The sequence below is a fragment of the Oratosquilla oratoria genome, chromosome 6 (genome assembly GCF_046742065.1).
Source record: "Oratosquilla oratoria isolate Oo_2021 chromosome 6, ASM4674206v1, whole genome shotgun sequence".
Taxonomy (NCBI): Eukaryota; Metazoa; Arthropoda; class Malacostraca; order Stomatopoda; family Squillidae; genus Oratosquilla; species Oratosquilla oratoria.
Genome location: NC_134782.1, coordinates 71,752,909 through 71,773,406, shown reverse-complemented (window position 1 = coordinate 71,773,406; position 20,498 = coordinate 71,752,909). Strand labels below are relative to the sequence as shown.

General features: G+C 36.0%; 1 protein-coding gene across 11 annotated transcripts in view; it reads right to left on the bottom strand.

Moving 5' to 3' along the window:
* The window catches only part of LOC143026605 (uncharacterized), a 111,457-nt gene extending 104,977 nt beyond the window's left edge, over positions 1-6,480 (bottom strand). For 3 of the 11 annotated variants that reach the window (XM_076187284.1, XM_076187294.1, XM_076187286.1), the window contains exon 1: positions 6,323-6,477. In XM_076187284.1, coding sequence (XP_076043399.1) covers positions 6,323-6,374 — 52 coding nt within the window. In that variant the 5' untranslated portion in view covers positions 6,375-6,477. Of the gene's footprint in view, positions 1-6,322 lie in introns of all 11 variants that reach the window. The other 8 variants (XR_012966510.1, XR_012966511.1, XM_076187289.1 and 5 more) reach the window with 5 other exon arrangements.
* Between the last annotated feature and the right edge of the window lie 14,018 nt (positions 6,481-20,498).

The following is a 20,498-nucleotide window of genomic DNA, read 5'->3' as shown; positions in this document are numbered from 1 at the left end:
ATACCATTACCAAATAAACATTGCTTTATTCTATATTCACATAGCGTCACAACCATAGGGAATGAGGTGGCTAGGAATATGCTGTGGTAGTGGTAAACCTAAACTGCCACCTATTGCCATTACACACATTTCAAAAATATTATGCAGAGGTGATAAAATCTACAAACACAAGGACATATGACCGGAGAAACTTTTAAAATACCAGCACAAGTTGGAGTAAATGTTAGAGCAAATTATATTGATTTTTAATTTTATTTTGGCAAAATTTCTACAACACAAATTAAGCCAGAGTAATATGGGAGTAAATCATCCAGACGTCCGAGGACTCGGTCGACTTTACCCACTATAGGTGCAAAAAATCGGCAGACAGATTTACTTCCACTTACTCCATAGCAATTTATAGCCAAAGGAATCATTTATGAAAAAATATATATATATATATTTATTTTGACAAGTAAATACATATCAATGCATCTTTATGCTTTTTGACAATGACAGCTATGACTTTGACTTGTGTTTAAATGATTTGCTATCAAATTCACAATCACACGAGTCAAATTTGGACTAAATGAAACTTCAAAGAAAAAAAATTAAGATCTTCATCTGGTCTGACACTACGAAGCTAAATAGATAAATTTCACTCCCTCCCATTGGAACCACATAACTTGGATTCCTTGAGTTGGTGCAGAGACAGCCACAACTCATATCCTGAACTTGGAAAAGTTGCCAACAAAATGCTGTGCTCTCCATCATCCTCAATGGAGAGTGAACGCCTCTTCAGCATTGGTGGTAGTGCCTACACACCCAAACCATAACAGCTTGACTCCAGAAACGAGAGAAATTGATGCTATTGAACTTTAATATATATATGATGCTGTTGAACTTTAATATATATATGATGCTGTTGAACTTTAATATATATATATATATGGTAGAGTTGGATTTACATTCAAGTGAACTTTGGTTCAAAGCTCACGATGGCCAGCTTGATTATTTGAATTACATCACTGCTACTAGTTATTCCTTACATAACAGTAACAATGGCAAAGTTAATAAAAGCTTTGCAGCTGCCTCACACATGAGCAATGTTGGCTATCATAGAAAATGGACTTCAGGGCTGTGGTACCTTAACCGGTCTGACTAATAATGATAGTACATGCATTAGGTTAATGATAATTTTGTACATCCAGTGTGGCAGAATGGTAGCAAGCAGGATTTACACTCAACTGGACCTTTGTTCAAAGCTCATGAGGGCTGGGTTGACTGATATATACTTATGCATATATGTATATAAATGCTATATATACATATACACATAAAAAGTGAGCTTGAATAATTTTGATTGACTTCCCATGAGAACCCATTGTTTTTCACACTCGGAATCATTTGCATTTGCAAGCATATGTTGTCAAACAAATAAATAAATTTTTGTTTAGCAGCACTTGAGAGTTATGGTAGCAACAGTTACTTAGTGCAAATTTGTGCAGCACTCTTCAGTGCCCAGTTTCAACATTGTGACATATTTGTGTGTTTGAGTACCATTTAATTCCTTATAATTGGTAGGGGTCCCAAGAACCTGAGTGATGTGGAAGAAGCCAATATTAATGCCTGCTGGAAGGAAAAGGTCACTGTGAAGGAGATGTATCAGTGTCCGAGTTTTGTGCTACTATTTCACATTCACTGTTGTTTTTACAAGAGTAATACATGATGTGCCTGCAACAACTAATACTGGTGAGATAAAGCCCAAAAGACCAAGGAAGAGTTTATCATTAGAGAAAAAACTTGAAATTGTTAAGTGCCATGAGGGAGGTAAAGGGGCAACTCCATCACCAGAATCATGCAGTTGCCCCAATTAACTGTCTCCACAATAATCAAACAAGGAAACAGTGTAACAAAAGCTGGTGAAACAGCTTCTACATTAATGATAATTATGCTGATGAGGGAGAGGGAACCAATAATGGCAGAAATGGACAGACTCTTAAGGTTGTGGATTGATGACCTGTCTTGCCACAGCAATTCTCTTTCTACCTCCCTTGTGACAAAAAAAGCCCTATCGATTTATAATGATCTACATGAGAAGGGATATGAAGTTAAGGATGGGTCAACTTTCAGAGCCAGTAAGGGTTGATTCAATCATTTTAAAGCCCAAGGAACCCTACACAACATCAAGATGACTGGTGAAGCAGCAAGTTCTGACGAGCCTGCTGATGCAGCATTCATACCAACACTGAAAAAACACATTGAAGAGGATGGCTACAGAGCCAAACAGGTGATAAACTATGATGAGACAGGCCTGTATTGGAAGAAAATGTTATCCAGAACCTTTATTGCTAAAGAGGAGAAAACAACACCAGGATTTAATACATCCAAAGACAGATTAACCCTGGTGCTAGATGGTAATGCAGCAGGGGACCTGAAGCTTAAGCCTTTAATGATCTACCACTGAAAACCCAAGGGCACTTAAGGGCTATGTGAAAGAATATCTCCCTTTGATATATAGATCAAACAAGAAGGTCTGAATGAGGCCTTCTATGAGCAAGCATTATGTTGCAAATTATTTGTCCCCTATACTGTGTGACTATGCTGCCAAAGAAAACACTGCCAACCATATCCTCCTGCTGGTTGACAATGCCCGAAGCCACCCAACAACCATGGAAGATTGGGCAGGCAACACAGAGGTGATGTTTCTGCCCAAAAACATGACATCACTCATTCAGCCCTAGGACCAAGGTGTGGTCACCATTTTCAAGGCGTATTACCAGTGCTGCACAATGAGTCAGCTAATTAACATAACTGACAGCCCAGACAAGCAGTTCTGGGCCAATCAAAATATCAAGAAGGCCATTAATATCAATGCAGCATGGAAAGTGACATTAACCCCTTCCATACGGTGCCGCACACGTAGGCGTCATGGGGAGCGAGTGTATTCGCGAGGCTGCCATATCGGCGTCTTGATTATATTTATTGTAGTCGCCCCTCCATAATGACATTCTTTCTAATTCTTTTGTAATCGCATTTTCTATGGTTATCAAAATTCACGGGTGAAGAGAGAACGATCGATATAAGCGGTGACTATATTTTATGATGCGAGTATTATTACGACACGTCGTACGGCTGGCATTGGCTGCTGCCACCGAGATCCAAGTCCATGACGCCTACGTGTGCGGCACCGTATGGAAGGGGTTAAAAACAATGAATGGCTGCTGGAAGAATCTGTGGCCCGAGTGTGTCAAGCCAGCTGACGACTTCATTGGATTTAGTGATGTGGTACTCATTCGTAAGGACATCATCAGGCTCTCACATATGGCTGGCTTCAAGGAGGTGGATGAAGATGATGTGAATGAATTGCTACAGTCCCAAAATAAGCCACTCAACAATGAAGGTCTGATGGAATTGGAACAAGAACGAGATCTCCATGGTGATGATGATGCACCCCAGTGAGGCTTTGACATCAAAACACTTCATGAGGTGTTCTCTGGCCTAGATCCAATAATCAAAAAAATAAAGGAAAGGGACCCAAACCCAGCACAAAGTGGAACAGTTGCCTATAATGTGGAGCAAGCCTTCAAGGTCTACAGAGATATATTCAAGGCCAAGAAAAAAAAACCGGCAAGGCAAACTACCATTTCCAACTTCTTCAAACCTGCTGCTCCCTCCCACCCAGCCCCCACCTTGCACCAGCTGATCCGGACTCCCCTCCACCACCTCTCCGGTCTACGGCTGGTGCTCTTCCATCCACCTCTGCTGCCCAGGATTCATCAAGCCCTACCACTTCTGATGACAAGGAGAAGGCTTCCTTGGGATTTTTGACTACCCATGAAAGGGATGTGCAGTGCAGGATCTTGTAACTAGTAGCTAGTGCCATTCTACAGAGCTCTTTTTCTGCTCTTTCCAATGGATATAAGCCAGCTAGGGAAACCAATGTATAAAAAAACAAACCATCTATAACACTACCACTTTGGATGGCGTAGAAAAGTGTTAAATACCTCTCAATATAGTTAGGCCAAGGCTACTCTCCCCATTAAATTAAATCCCATTAAAACTTAAGTTTGCTATCCAATTATTCAATCTGGTTTTCAGGCATGTAACCCAATTATACAGTAACCTGTATACATATACAATGTGCACAAATAATTTTGATCACTTTCCCATAAGAACCCATTGTTTTTCACACTCAGAATCGTTAGTGTTTAAAAGTATACAGTATCAAATATATAAAAAGTCATTTGTTTGGCAGCTATGTATACCCCAACACTTAAGAGCTATGGCAGCAATGGTTACTTAGTGCCTGTATGGCTTTTAATCAAAGCAGATTTATGCCATGTTTTTTCAGTGCCTTGTTTTGCCATTGACATATTTCTGTGCACTTGCGTTCCAATTAATTCTTTTCATCAGTAGGGGTCCCAAGAACCTGAGTGATGTGGAAAAGGCCAGTACTATTGGTTGGACAAAGGAAAAGGCCACTGTGAAGGAGATAGCAGTGAGAACAGGTTGAGGGGAAGTGACCATTAGATGTGTCATAGCATGTGCTTGTGATCTAACCAACCCCCCAACACAATCTTCTGCCAGAGGCTGCACCCTGGTCGGGCTAGGAAGACCACCAAGACCCCGATGCAGTGCTACACTGAGGTTATTGAAAAACCTTATTCAACAACAAACAATCTAAAAAGAATATATATCCCAAGCTGCTGGGAAATGTATCTGTGCAATGAATTCAAGAGCAGCTCCTAAAGGACCTCAAATTTCCTTACAGTCATGCTGCAAAGAATCCATTGTTAACAAGGAAAATGGCAGCAAAGAGATCTACCTTCACTAAGATGTGCAAGGACTAGCTAGTGTGTAGTAGCAACTTCTCATGTGCGTGTATTGCCACAGCATTACCCATAGATCGGTCATATATGAGCCCTGAGCTCTCTTCAGGGAGGGAAATAGCTTTCGATCACAAGTCTAACACATAATCCAAAACCATGGTGAATCACAAACACACACACACACACGTCAGGCCTTACAACCTGTGCTCCTTTGGTGCTACCCCATTAGGCTATGTCTTTTATTACATTTGATTACTGCTGCTGAGAATTACACATTCCATGTTCAATCTTATGAATCAACTTTCTTATATACTTAAAAAATTTACACTATTGAGGTCGTCTTTTTCTCCTTATCATACCCATCTTTTTAAATTTGTTTATTGATTTAGCTAAGCTATTACCTTCCCGGCTATTCCAACAGTTGATGCATCAGTACAGAAAATCTCTCCCATTATTTGACATGGTTTACTTCAATTCCAGCAACTCATGCTTTCCCATTATCACTTCACTTGAGGTAAGCATCCTTCAATTACTCGCTAGTGTTCCAAACCAGCCAATTTTGTCCCATCCATTTAATGACCTGTATTATCTAAGTAATGTTTAGGCCATGGCCAGATCTATGATTAATGCCAACCATATATATGCTCAATTACACTAATTGTGCTCACTGTCTTCAAGGTTTTTGATGATGTTCCTAACTTATCCACCCAGTTTCTTACCCATTTCTCCATTGTATGTACATCAGATGATCAGGCTCCTATATGAGCACACACTCAACTCTGTATTTTCTGTTCATTTCCTTTGCATTTCAATCCACATTTCAGAATAAATCAACCACTTCTGAATAGTCATTCTGATTTCCTAATTAGTAAACATTATAACATAAAAAATCTAACATTTAGTAAGCATCAAAAATCTAATATTGATGACATCCCAAAAACTGCAAAAATCAATAAGAATAAACTAATCTTTGAACCCTCTACTTCATATAGAATCATAAATTATGTATTTTACATATAGAAAACTTAAACTACAATAATAAAATATCGTTGCAGCATCATGAAGTTGACTTGCAGATGCCTATTAGTGACCCCTATTATTTTCACTACCCAACGAAGCTTTATGAAATCCTAATTAAGATCAAATACAACTTCAAACTCCACAGACAATGTTAATACAGCATCTCCAGCAGCCCGAAATACGACCTTCCAAACCGGGGCACCGACTTTTTTTCAAATGTTCTCAAATTTTAAATCGGAATAAGTTATTTTCAATACCCCATGATCATCAACCTCATCTCTTTAACAGTCTCCTTATATCGTGTTCCACTGACATCTAGACTTCGAGATGTAACACTCATGGCACCACGAGCTGGGGCACCTTCATCTCATGGCACCCAGTGCCCACCGAAGCCAGGTACAGCAGTGTTATATAGATCCAACAACGGAATGGCACTTAGAATTCTTAATATTTAATGTCACAATAAACAACGCATCTTTTCATAAGCATACCTTTTCTCTTCCCTTTGCCTCTCCTCCTTCTTGGTTGCATATCGCCTGACATTTTGTTAGGGCAAAATGTTAGTTATCTAAATTTTCAGAGAACTTTGGTTAGCCCTCCTTCCAGCACCACCTGACGAGCACTGCCAAGAGTTGACAATTGTTGGTGGCTTCGGATGCTGCCGACGCTCGCAAAATAGTGCTATAAAAATATACAAAAATGTAATTCAGTCTTGTATGTAAACCAAATGAAGGAAAATTCATTCAAATGATATTTTATAATAAAAAATGGATACCATACTTTATATTTGCAAATGTGCTAAATTTCTTCATAGTTAAAAAAGTTATGCAATTTCAATTTTTAATAACAATTTGTGGACTATTTTTAGAATGAGACATTAATTCATATAGAATGCGTATGTACCTTAAAATAGCCTGATAAGTTGACGCACTTATAAGTTTAAATCTAACAAAACATTTTTTTCTGTTTTATGCTAGAACTGCGCAAGGAACAGCTTGGCGACTGGCGAAGTCAATAAATGTATCTTAGTAGTCATAAATTCATTACGAATCCATATATTTTCTAATTGCTCCAGGTAAGAAATTAAAGAATTTTAAATGAGAAGGAGTTATCTAAGAGCTCATCAAAACTTTGTTGCGTTTTTTATAGATTTAATCAAGTGAGTATCCTTTGGGAAGCGTTCCTGGTGATGTGTACAACAGCGAAAGGGGTGGGGGGGTTGTTTATGTAGCGGGTGATTCAAGCATTCAAGCTTCACTCAAGGTGTTTATTTTTCCCTCTCCCACAAAGATCTAAGTGTGATTTCTTTTGGCAGGCCTTATAATTTTATTTTTTTCTACTTACTATTTTCACATTTCTATTTCCAGTTTCTATGCATTGCTACAAAATTCACATTTGCTTAATAATAGTACCTTTTCAGCCGATGTCGAAGACCTCTTAATTCATGTTAATTGTAGGTTATGTTGTTTCCAAATGTTTAAATATTAACTGAATCATATAAGCATGCACACACACACACACAATCATGAAAGGCATAGAAATTACTGATAGAGAGAATCTGATAAAATGGGATCATAGAAATACAAGAGGACACGGAAAGAAAATAAAAAAAGACAGCTATAGAAGAGATGTGAAAAAGAACAGCTTTCCTCACAGAATAATAGACAGTTGGAACAAGTTAGATGAGAAAGTGGTGTGTGCAAAAACAATACATGAATTTAAAAATAGTTTAGATAAAATGATATATGAAGACGGGACTCCACGAGCATAGCTCCCCTTCCCGTAAAATACAACTAGGTAAATACACGAAATGGGATGACAGAAATACCAGAGGGCACGGAAAGAAAATCAAGAAAGACAGCTATAGAAGAGATCTGAAAAAGAACAGCTTTCCTCAGAGTAACAGACAGTTGGAACAAGTTAGATAAGAAAGTGGTGTGTGCAAAAACAATAAATGAATTTAAAAATAGTTTAGATAAAATGAGATGAAGACGGGACACCACGAGCATAGCTCCCCTTCCCGTAAAATACAACTAGGTAAATACACACACACACACACACGATTGATAACAGGACTGAATGAACTGAACAAGTATCTGAAGGAAAAAGAACCGGGCATAATGGGAATTTTAGAGACCAACTTAAAAAGTCCACTACCAACCAACAGCATAGGACACAATGCATATAATTATTGGATTAGAAACAGAGAGATAAAACAAGGGGGTGGAGTTATGTTCCTGTCTAAGAAGGATATAAACGTGAGGAGTGTCACATATGGAAAGAATACAGTAGAGATGATTATGATCGAAGTAGGAGACAGAGATAAGAAGAGCAGAAAGTTTGTAATAAACTACGTGTCCCCAAAAACAGCCTCGTGGGAAGAGAGTGAACATAAAAGTATGTTAGAAGACACAAGAATAACATTAAACAAGATAATGGATGATGGAGGAAGAATAGTTATGATGGGCGACTATAACTGCAAAGAAGTCTGCTGGGAAGAGATGACCGTAAAGGGTGGAGAAGACTCATGGGGAAATGTTCTACTTGAGATGATTATCGACCACACAATGACACAATAGATTCAAGAGAACACTAGGTATAGAAATGAAGAAGAACCATCGAGACTAGACCTAATAATCACATCAGAACCTGAAATAGTGGAAAAGATAGAATACCAGGCACAAATAAGTAAAAGTGACCACATATTGATAGAACCAGAACTAAATGAGAAAAAATACATGAAAATAAATGAACAGTATAGAAAAGGAAGATTGATGTATGAAAAAACAAATTTTGATAAAATAAGAGAATTCTATCAAAATGAAAAATGGGAAAGAATACACAAAGAAGATACAACAGTAGAAGAGAAATGGAATATTTTGACAAAAAATTATATAAAAAAAAAGGAGTGGAAAAGTATGTCCCAAGACAAAAACAAGAAAAACAATATGTAAAGTGCTGGTACAACAAAAGTTGTAGGGAGTTAAAAGACAAAAGAGACAAAGCTTGGACCAAATGGAAGAAATACAAAAGACCTGAACAATGGAAAATATATACTTCTTATAGACATGAATATGTACAAGCGTGCAGAGAGGAAAAGAGAAAATATGAAAAAGATGCCATAGAAAAATGTAAAGATCAACCAAATCTATTTTAGAGATTTGTAAACAACAAACTGAAAAACAAACAAGATTTGGAGAAATTAAGACAAGGAGGAGTTGAATACACAGAGGAAATTGAAATGGCAGAAATTATGAACAGGCATTTTAAATCAGTGTTTACAAGGGAGAACATACAACCGGAAGAGATCGAATGGAAAGAGAAAGTCCCCCCTATGAAAGAAATAGAAGTAACAAAGAATGAAATAATGAAACACTTGAGTAATCTTGATGTCAGGAAAACGCATGGACCAGATGAAATAGCAAACTGGATTTTGAGAGAATGCAGGAATGAATTGGCAGACAAAATACATAGCATAATAAACAGTTCCTTGAAAGAAGGAAAAGTTCCAGAAGATTGGAAAAAAGCAAATATAGTACCTATATATAAAGGGGAAAATAAAGAAGACCCTACCAACTATAGACCAGTCTCTCTAACAAGTACAATAGCAAAAAGTTGTCAAAGAATTATCAAAAGTAGATGGGTAAAATATTTAGAAAAAAAAACAACAATGTGCTAAATCCAAGGCAATTTGGGTTCAGACAAGGACGATCATGCGTCACCAATTTAATATGTTTCTATTCAAGGCTAATAGATATAATACAAGAAAGAGATGGATGGGCTGATTGTGCATTTCTAGACCTAAAAAAAGCTTTTGACAAAGTACCTCATAAGAAGTTGCTTAAGAAATTAGAAACTGAAGGAGGAATACAGGGCAAACTGCTTAAATGGATGGAAGACTTCTTGCAAGAAAGAAAAATGAGAGTAGTGATAAGAGACACTCAAAATGGGATGACGTAATAAGCGATGTTCCACAATGAACAGTTCTGGCCCCAATAATGTTTGCTATATATATTAATGATATGGATGAAGAAATTGAAAGTTATATGAGCTTCTTTGCAGATGATGCAAAACTATTAAAAAAAAAAGTGAACACGGAAGAAGATTGTGAGTCACTACAGAGTGATCTAAATAAAGTATGGGAATGGAGTAGGAAGTGGGAGATGGAGTTCAACACTAAAAAGTGTAGTATAATGGAATTTGGAAAAAGCAAAAACAGAATAACAGGATCATATAAATTGGGAGAAGAAGGAATAAAAAAAAAAGTAGAAAATGAGAAGGACCTGGGAGTCATTGTTATGAATAATATGTCACCTGAGAAACATATAAATAAGATTTTTGGAGAAACTTATAATTTAATAAGAACAATCAAAGTGGCATTGACATACCTGGATGAAGAAATGGCGAAGAAAATTCTAATCACTCTGATAAGACCAAGATTGGAATATGCAGCAACGATGTGATCACCAAGTACAAAAAAAATGTATAAAAAAATTGAAAGAATACAAAGAGCAACTACAAAATTGGCACCAATACATTCAAAACTATCATTTGAAGAGAGACTAGCAAAACTTGAACTGCAGACACTAGAGCAAAGAAGAGAGGAGATTTGAGAGCTATTTACAGAATCATGAAATGCATAGAAATTATTGATAGAGGTAATCTGATAAAATGGGATCATAGAAATACAAGAGGACACGGAAAGAAAAACAAGAAAGACAACTATCGAAGAGATTTGAAAAAGAACAGTTTTCCTCGCAGAGTAATGGACAGTTGGAACAAGTTAGATGAGAAAGTGGTGTGTGCAAAAACAATACATGAATTTAAAAATAGTTTAGATAAAATGAGATATGAAGACGGGAACTCACGAGCATAGCTCCCCTTCCCGTAAAATACAACTAGGTAAATACACACACTAGCAAAACTTGAGCTACAGACACTAGAGCAAAGAAGAGAGAGAGGAGATTTGATAGCTATTTACAGAATCATGAAAGGCATAGGAATTATTGATAGAGAGAATCTAATAAAATGGGATCATAGAAATACAAGAGGACACGGAAAGAAAATAAAAAAAGACAGCTATAGAAGAGATTTGTAAAAGAACAGCTTTCCTCACAGAGTAATAGACAGTTGGAACAAGTTAGATTACAAAGGATTACAAAGGCAGAGAATGCCGACAGGAGACCTTTTGGTCCATATCTAGGTCGGATGCGAAAAAATCATAATAATAATAAAATAATAAATAAAAACTATAATAATGTAAATAAATAAAATACATAAATAAATGCATAGGTATAGTTAAATAATAAACAAACAGGTAAATAGTAAATAATAATAAATTAACATATAACTAATAATAAATGAAAATCAGACAGACAAATGATAAAACAAAAATAAATATATTGAAATAAATTATAATCATTACAGCATCTTGCTTAGGTGTTTATCTAAATGATTTTTAAAGCTTCGAACTGAACTACATTGCACTACCTGTGCAGGAAGTTTATTCCATTCATTAACTACACGGTTGGCAAAGTTGTTTCTACCTACTTCCAAATTGAATCTATTTCCGGACAGTTTGAGACCATTGTTTCTTGTCTGATTCTCATTCAATGTGAAAATTTTGTCACTTTTGATGTTGTCAATTCCCTTTAAAATCTTAAAGACCTGTATCAAGTCACCTCTGAGTCAACGATTTTTTAGGGAAAACAGATTCATATGAGAAAGTGGTGTGCAAGAACAATACATGAATTTAAAAATAGTTTAGATAAAATGAGATATGAAGACGGGACACCACGAGCATAGCTCCCCTTCCCGTAAAATACAACTAGGTAAATACACACGCACCTGGCATGAAGAAATAGTGCATGCCTGGATGAAGAAATCGTGACCTGGATGAAGAAATGGTGAAGAAAATACTAATCACTTTGATAAGACCAAAATTGGAATATGCAGCAACGATGTGGTCACCAAGTACAAAAAATGTATAACAAAACTTGAAAGAATACAAAGAACAATTACAAAACTGGCACCAACACTCTCAGAACTATCATATGAAGAGAGACTAGCAAAACTTGAGCTACATACATTAGAGCAAAGAAGAGAGAGAGGAGATTTGATAACTATTTACAGAATCATGAAAGGCATAGAAACTATTGATAGAGAAGATCCAATAAAATGGGATGATAGAAATACGGAAAGAAAATCAAGAAAGACAGTTATAGAAGAGATCTAAAAAAGAACAGCTTTCCTCACAGAGTAATAGACATTTGGAACAAGTTAGATGAGAAAGTGGTGTGTGCAAAAACAATACATGAATTTAAAAACAGTTTAGATAAAAGGATATATGAAGACGGGATACCACGAGCGTAGCTCCCCTTCCCGTAAGATACTAGGTAAATACACACACGCACACACACTTCAACGAACGGACGGCATAGACGACGTTCTGAAGAAAAAGTGAAATTCGTGGATCCCAAAGCAAAGGCAGTACCTATTGTTTTTACAGGGTGGGGGTGGGGGGGAATTGCTCGTGGTGTAGGGAAAGTAAGGAAAAAGGAGAAGGGGAGGGATTACTGAGGGAAATGGAAGGAAATGAGGAAGGTGAGGACTTGGCCCAGGCAGGCAGACGAAATCTAAACAAACGAGGGCCGGACCAATTTAGCGATGATAAAATGTCTAACAAAAATGTAAAGATTAGAAGTATAGATAAGAGCAATACAGTAGAAGATGATGAGAATATTTTCCAGGGATTTAAAGAGGGTGGGGGGGACACAACCCCCCCCCCCCGATTAACAAGACTAGAAGAGAAACTCGATAAGATGACCGAGCACTGGGAATTTAAGTTCGGTCACGTTAACAACATTGTGCAGAGAGTTGAAAAATTGGAAGAACTAGAGAAGGCGAACAATAACTGAACTAAGGAAATTGAAGAATTAAAAAAAAAAAACAGTTAAAAGAAGTAAAAGAAGAGAATAAAGTCTTAAAGGAGAATAATAAGGAGAACAAGGAGGGTTGGAAAAAATCCAAGAAAATAGCAAAGATGCATTCACTGACATAATCAGACAGCAAATGAATGAACAAACTGAAAACTCAGTTATTAAAGTGATGAGACAGAAGGAGAATATAGTAAGAGACTTAGCAGACAAGAAGAAATGTATAATTATATTAGGCATGGAAGAGAAACATAACCCAGATAGAACCACAAGAATCAAAGAGGAAAATGAAAAAGTAAGAAATTTACTAGAATTAGTTCAGGAAGATGAACCAGAAATAATTAAACAAATCAAAGAGAAATTCAGGCTCGGGAAATATAGTACAGACAAGACCAGACCAATTAAGATTAAAGTCAGGTCACAAACTACGGCTGAGAATATCTTATCCAAAACAGGGAAACTAGCAACAAATGAACATTATAAAAAGGTATGGATAAAAAGAGAAATGAATAAAGAGGAAAGAGAGGAAGAAAAACAGAAAAGACTTGAAGCTAAGGAAAAAAATGAGAGAAGAACGGAGTCAGAAAAAGAGAGATTCTATTGGAGAGTAGTGAATATGAAACTAAAGAAAGTCGACATACAAGAGAAAAACAAAAGGGAAACAGAGAACACAATGGAAGTGGCAGAAAACTAAGAGTGTCTTACACAAATATAGATGGATTAATAACAGGATTGAATGAGCTGAATGATTATTTGAAGGAAAAAGAACCAGACATAATGGGAATTGTAGAAACAAAATTAAAAGGTCCACTACCACCCAACAGTGTAGGACATGATGCATATAATTATTGGATTAGAAACAGAGTGAAAAAGGAAGGGGGTGGAGTTATGTTCCTGACTAAGAAGGATATAAACGTGAAGTGTGTCACATATGGAAAGAATACAGTAGAGATGATAATGATGGAAGTAGAAGACAGAGATAAGAAGAGCAGAAAGTTTGTGATAAATTATGTGCCCCCGAAAACAGCCTCATGGGAAGAGAGTGAACATAAAAGTATGTTAGAGGACACAAAGATAGCATTAAACAAGATAATGGAAGAGGGAGGAAGAATAGTTATGATGGGCGACTTTAATTGCAAAGAAATCTGCTGGGAAGAAATGACAGTAAAGGGTGGAGACGGCTCATGGGGAAACGCTCTACTTGAGATGATTACTGACCATACAATGACACAATGGATACAGGAGAACACTAGGTATAGAAATGAAGAAGAGCCATCGAGACTAGACCTAATAATTACATCTGAACCTAGAACAGTGGACAAAATTGAATATATAACACCAATAAGTAAAAGTGACCACATATTGATTGAACTGGAACTTAATGGAGAAAAATATATGAAAAGAAATGAACAATATAGAAAAGGAAGAATGATGTATGAAAAAAACAAACTTTGATAAAATAGGAGAATTCTTTCAAGAGGAAAACTGGGAAGAAATATACAAAGAAGAAACAACAGTGGAAGAGAAATGGAATATTTTGACAAAAAATTACAAAAAAGGAGTGGAAAAGTATGTCCCAAGACAAAAACAAGAAAAAGAATATGTAAAATGCTGGTACAACAAAAGTTGTAGGGAGTTAAAAGACAAAAGAGACAAAGCCTGGACCAGATGGAAAAAAGACAGAAGACCTGAAAAATGGAAAACATATACTGGTTATAGAAATGAATATGTACAAACGTGCAGAGAGGAAAAGAGAAAATATGAAAAAGATGTCATAGAAAAGTGTAAAGATCAACCAAAACTATTCAACAGATTTGTAAACAATAAACTGAAAAACAAACAAGACTTGGAGAAATTAAGACAAGAGGGAGTTGAATACACTGAGGAAATGGAAATGGCGGAAATTATGAACAAACATTTTAAATCAGTGTTTACAAGGGAGAACATACAACCTGAAGAGAACGAATGGAAACAGAAAGTCCCCCCATGGAAGAAATAGAAGTAACAAAGAATGAAATATTAACACACTTGAGTAATCTTGATGTCAGAAAATCGCATGGACCAGATGAAATAGCAAACTGGATACTGAAAGAATGCAGGAATGAACTGGCAGACAAAATACATAGCATACTAAACAGTTCCTTGAAAGAAGGAAAAGTTCCAGAAGATTGGAAAAAAGCAAATATAGTACCTATATATAAAGGAGGAAATAAAGAAGACCCTACCAACTATAGACCAGTCTCTCTAACAAGTACAATAGCAAAAAGTTGTCAAAGAATTATCAAAAGTAGATGGGTAAAATATTTAGAAAAAAAAAACAAAGTGTTAAATCCAAGGCAATTTGGATTCAGACAAGGACGATCATGCGTCACCAATTTAATATGTTTCTATTCAAGGCTAATAGATATAATACAAGAAAGAGATGGATGGGCGGACTGTGCATTTCTAGACCTAAAGAAAGCTTTTGACAAAGTACCACATAAGAAGTTGCTTAAGAAATTAGAAACTGAAGGAGGAATACAGGGCAAACTACTAAATTGGATGGAAGACTTTTTGCAAGAAAGAAAAATGAGAGTAGTGATAAGAAACCAGCACTCAAAATGGGATGAAGTAATAAGCGGAGTTCCGCAGGGAACAGTTCTGGCCCCAATAATGTTTGCTATATATATTAATGATATGGATGAAGGAATTGAAAGCTATATGAGCTTCTTTGCAGATGATGGAAAACTACTGAAAAGAGTGAAAACTGAAGAAGATTGTGAATCACTACAGAGAGATCTGAATAAAGTACAGGAATGGAGTAGGAAGTGGGAGATGGAGTTCAATACAAAAAAGTGTAGTATAATGGAATTTGGAAAAAGCAAAAACAGAATAACAGGAGAAGAAGGAATAAAAAAAGTAGAAAATGAGAAGGACCTGGGAGTCATTGTTATGAATAATATGTCACCTGAGAAACATATAAATAAGATTTTTGGAGAAACTTATAATTTAATAAGAACAATCAAAGTGGCATTTACATACCTGGATGAAGAAATGGTGAAGAAAATCCTAATCACCCTGATAAGACCAAGATTGGAATATGCAGCAACGATATGGTCACCAAGTACAAAAAAATGTATAAAAAAAACTTGAAAGAATACAAAGAGCAATTACAAAATTGGCACCAACACTCTCAAAACTATCATATGAAGAGAGACTAGAAAAACTTGAACTACAGACACTAGAGCAAAGAAGAGAGAGAGGAGATTTGATAGCTATTTACAGAATCATGAAAGGCATAGAAATTACTGATAGAGAGAATCTGATAAAATGGGATGACAGAAATACAAGAGGACACGGAAAGAAAATAAAAAAAGACAGCTATAGAAGAGACTTGAAAAAGAACAGCTTTCCTCACAGAGTAATAAACAGTTGGAACAAGTTAGATGAGAAAGTGGTGTGTGCAAAAACAATACATGAATTTAAAAATAGTTTAGATAAAATGAGATATGAAGACGGGACCCCACGAGCATAGCTCCCCTTCCCGTAAAATACAACTAGGTAAATACAACTAGGTAAATACACACACTTCAGTGAACGGACGGCATAGAAGACGTTCTGAAGAAAAAGTGAAAAATAGAGGATTCCAAAGCAAAGGAAGTACCTATTGTATTTGCAGGATGGGGGGAAATTGCTCGTGGGGTAGTGGGAAAGTAGGGAAAGAGGAGAAGGGGAGGGATTGCTGAGGGAAATGGAAGGAAATGAGGAAGGAGAAGACTTGGCCCAGGCAGACAGACGAAATGTAAACATAAAAAAACGGCCCCCCGACCAACTGAGTGACGACGAAATGTCTAATAAAAATGTAAAGATCAGAAACATAGATAAGAGCAGTACAATGGAAGGTGAGAATGATAATTTCAAAGGATTTAATGAAAGGGCGGCGGATACCAACCTCCCCCGACTGACAAAACTGGAGGAAAAACTTCAACAAATGTCTGACAACTGGGAAGTTAGGTTTGGCAAGATGACAAAAATCGCCGAGAGGTTTGAAAAATTGGAAGAAATAGAGAAGGCGAACAAAAACTTAACTGATGAAATAGAAGACCTAAAAAGACAGTTAAGAGAAGTAAAGGTGGAGAATGAGGAATTGAAGTGGAATAGTAAAGAAAACAGAGAGACCATAACTAAAGAAGCTAAGAATTGGAAAACAACCCAAGAAGACAATAAAGTTTCATTCACTGACATAGTCAAACAACAATTGAAAGAACATACTGAAGACTCGGTTATTAAAGTGATGAGACAAAAGGAGAATATAGTAAGAGACTTAGCAGACAAGAAGAAATGTATAATTATATTAGGCATGGAAGAAAAACACAACCCAGATAGAACCACAAGAATCAAAGAGGAAAATGAAAAAGTAAGCCAATTACTAGAATCAGTTCAGGAAGATGAACCAGAAATTATGAAGCAAATCGAAGAGAAATTTAGACTTGGAAAGTATAGCACAGATAAGACCAGACCAATTAAGATTAAATTCAAGTCACAAACGACGGCTGAGAATATCTTATCCAAAACAGGGAAACTAGCAACAAGTGAACATTATAAAAAGGTATGGATAAAAAGGGAAATGAATAAAGAGGAAAGAGAGGAAGAAAAACAGAAAAGACTTGAAGCTAAGGAAAAAAACGAGAGAAGAACGGAGTCAGAAAAAGAGAGATTCTATTGGAGAGTAGTGAATATGAAACTAAAGAAAGTCGACATACAAGAGAAAAACAAAAGGGAAACAGAGAACACAATGGAAGTGGCAGAAAACTAAGAGTGTCTTACACAAATATAGATGGATTAATAACAGGATTGAATGAGCTGAATGATTATTTGAAGGAAAAAGAACCAGACATAATGGGAATTGTAGAAACAAAATTAAAAGGTCCACTACCACCCAACAGTGTAGGACATGATGCATATAATTATTGGATTAGAAACAGAGTGAAAAAGGAAGGGGGTGGAGTTATGTTCCTGACTAAGAAGGATATAAACGTGAAGTGTGTCACATATGGAAAGAATACAGTAGAGATGATAATGATGGAAGTAGAAGACAGAGATAAGAAGAGCAGAAAGTTTGTGATAAATTATGTGCCCCCGAAAATAGCCTCATGGGAAGAGAGTGAACATAAAAGTATGTTAGAGGACACAAAGATAGCATTAAACAAGATAATGGAAGAGGGAGGAAGAATAGTTATGATGGGCGACTTTAATTGCAAAGAAATCTGCTGGGAAGAAATGACAGTAAAGGGTGGAGACGGCTCATGGGGAAACGCTCTACTTGAGATGGTTACTGACCATACAATAACACAATGGATACAGGAGAACACTAGGTATAGAAATGAAGAAGAGCCATCGAGACTAGACCTAATAATTACATCTGAACCTATAATAGTGGACAAAATTGAAAATAAAACACCAATAAGTAAAAGTGACCACATATTGATTGAACTGGAACTTAATGGAGAAAAATATATGAAAAGAAATGAACAATATAGAAAAGGAAGAATGATGTATGAAAAAACAAACTTTGATAAAATAAGAGAATTCTTTCAAAAGGAAAACTGGGAAGAAATATACAAAGAAGAAACAACAGTAGAAGAGAAATGGAATATTTTGACAAAAAATTACAAAAAAGGAGTGGAAAAGTATGTCCCAAGACAAAAACAAGAAAAAGAATATGTAAAATGCTGGTACAACAAAAGTTGTAGGGAGTTAAAAGACAAAAGAGACAAGCCTGGACCAGATGAAAAAAAAGACAGAAGACCTGAAAAATGGAAAATATATACCTGTTATAGAAATGAATATGTACAAACGTGCAGAGAGGAAAAGAGAAAATATGAAAAAGATGTCATAGAAAAGTGTAAAGATCAACCAAAACTATTCTACAGATTTGTAAACAATAAACTGAAAAACAAACAAGACTTGGATAAATTAAGACAAGAGGGAGTTGAATACACTGAGGAAATGGAAATGGCGGAAATTATGAACAAACATTTTAAATCAGTGTTTACAAGGGAGAACAACCTGAAGAGAACGAATGGAAAGAGAAAGTCCCCCCTATGGAAGAAATAGAAGTAACAAAGAATGAAATATTAACACACTTGAGTAATCTTGATGTCAGAAAATCGCATGGACCAGATGAAATAGCAAACTGGATACTGAAAGAATGCAGGAATGAACTGGCAGACAAAATACATAGCATACTAAACAGTTCCTTGAAAGAAGGAAAAGTTCCAGAAGATTGGAAAAAAGCAAATATAGTACCTATATATAAAGGAGGAAATAAAGAAGACCCTACCAACTATAGACCAGTCTCTCTAACAAGTACAATAGCAAAAAGTTGTCAAAGAATTATCAAAAGTAGATGGGTAAAATATTTAGAAAAAAAAAAACAAAGTGTTAAATCCAAGGCAATTTGGATTCAGACAAGGACGATCATGCGTCACCAATTTAATATGTTTCTATTCAAGGCTAATAGATATAATACAAGAAAGAGATGGATGGGCGGACTGTGCATTTCTAGACCTAAAGAAAGCTTTTGACAAAGTACCACATAAGAAGTTGCTTAAGAAATTAGAAACTGAAGGAGGAATACAGGGCAAACTACTAAATTGGATGGAAGACTTTTTGCAAGAAAGAAAAATGAGAGTAGTGATAAGAAACCAGCACTCAAAATGGGATGAAGTAATAAGCGGAGTTCCGCAGGGAACAGTTCTGGCCCCAATAATGTTTGCTATATATATTAATGATATGGATGAAGGAATTGAAAGCTATATGAGCTTCTTTGCAGATGATGGAAAACTACTGAAAAGAGTGAAAACTGAAGAAGATTGTGAATCACTACAGAGAGATCTGAATAAAGTACAGGAATGGAGTAGGAAGTGGGAGATGGAGTTCAATACAAAAAAGTGTAGTATAATGGAATTTGGAAAAAGCAAAAACAGAATAACAGGAGCATATAAATTGGGAGAAGAAGGAATAAAAAAAGTAGAAAATGAGAAGGACCTGGGAGTCATTGTTATGAATAATATGTCACCTGAGAAACATATAAATAAGATTTTTGGAGAAACTTATAATTTTATAAGAACAATCAAAGTTGCATTTACATACCTGGATGAAGAAATGGTGAAGAAAATCCTAATCACCCTGATAAGACCAAGATTGGAATATGCAGCAACGATATGGTCACCAAGTACAAAAAAATGTATAAAAAAAACTTGAAAGAATACAAAAAGCAATTACAAAATTGGCACCAACACTCTCAAAACTATCATATGAAGAGAGACTAGAAAAACTTGAACTACAGACACTAGAGCAAAGAAGAGAGAGAGGAGATTTGATAGCTATTTACAGAATCATGAAAGGCATAGAAATTACTGATAGAGAGAATCTGATAAAATGGGATGACAGAAATACAAGAGGACACGGAAAGAAAATTAAAAAAAGACAACTATAGAAGATATTTGAAAAAGAACAGCTTTCCTCACAGAGTAATAGACAGTTGGAACAAGTTAGATGAGAAAGTGGTGTGTGCAAAAACAATACATGAATTTAAAAATAGTTTAGATAAAATGAGATATGAAGACGGGACCCCACGAGCATAGCTCCCCTTCCCGTAAAATACAACTAGGTAAATACAACTAGGTAAATACACACACACACACACACACACACACACACATATATATATATATATATATATATATAT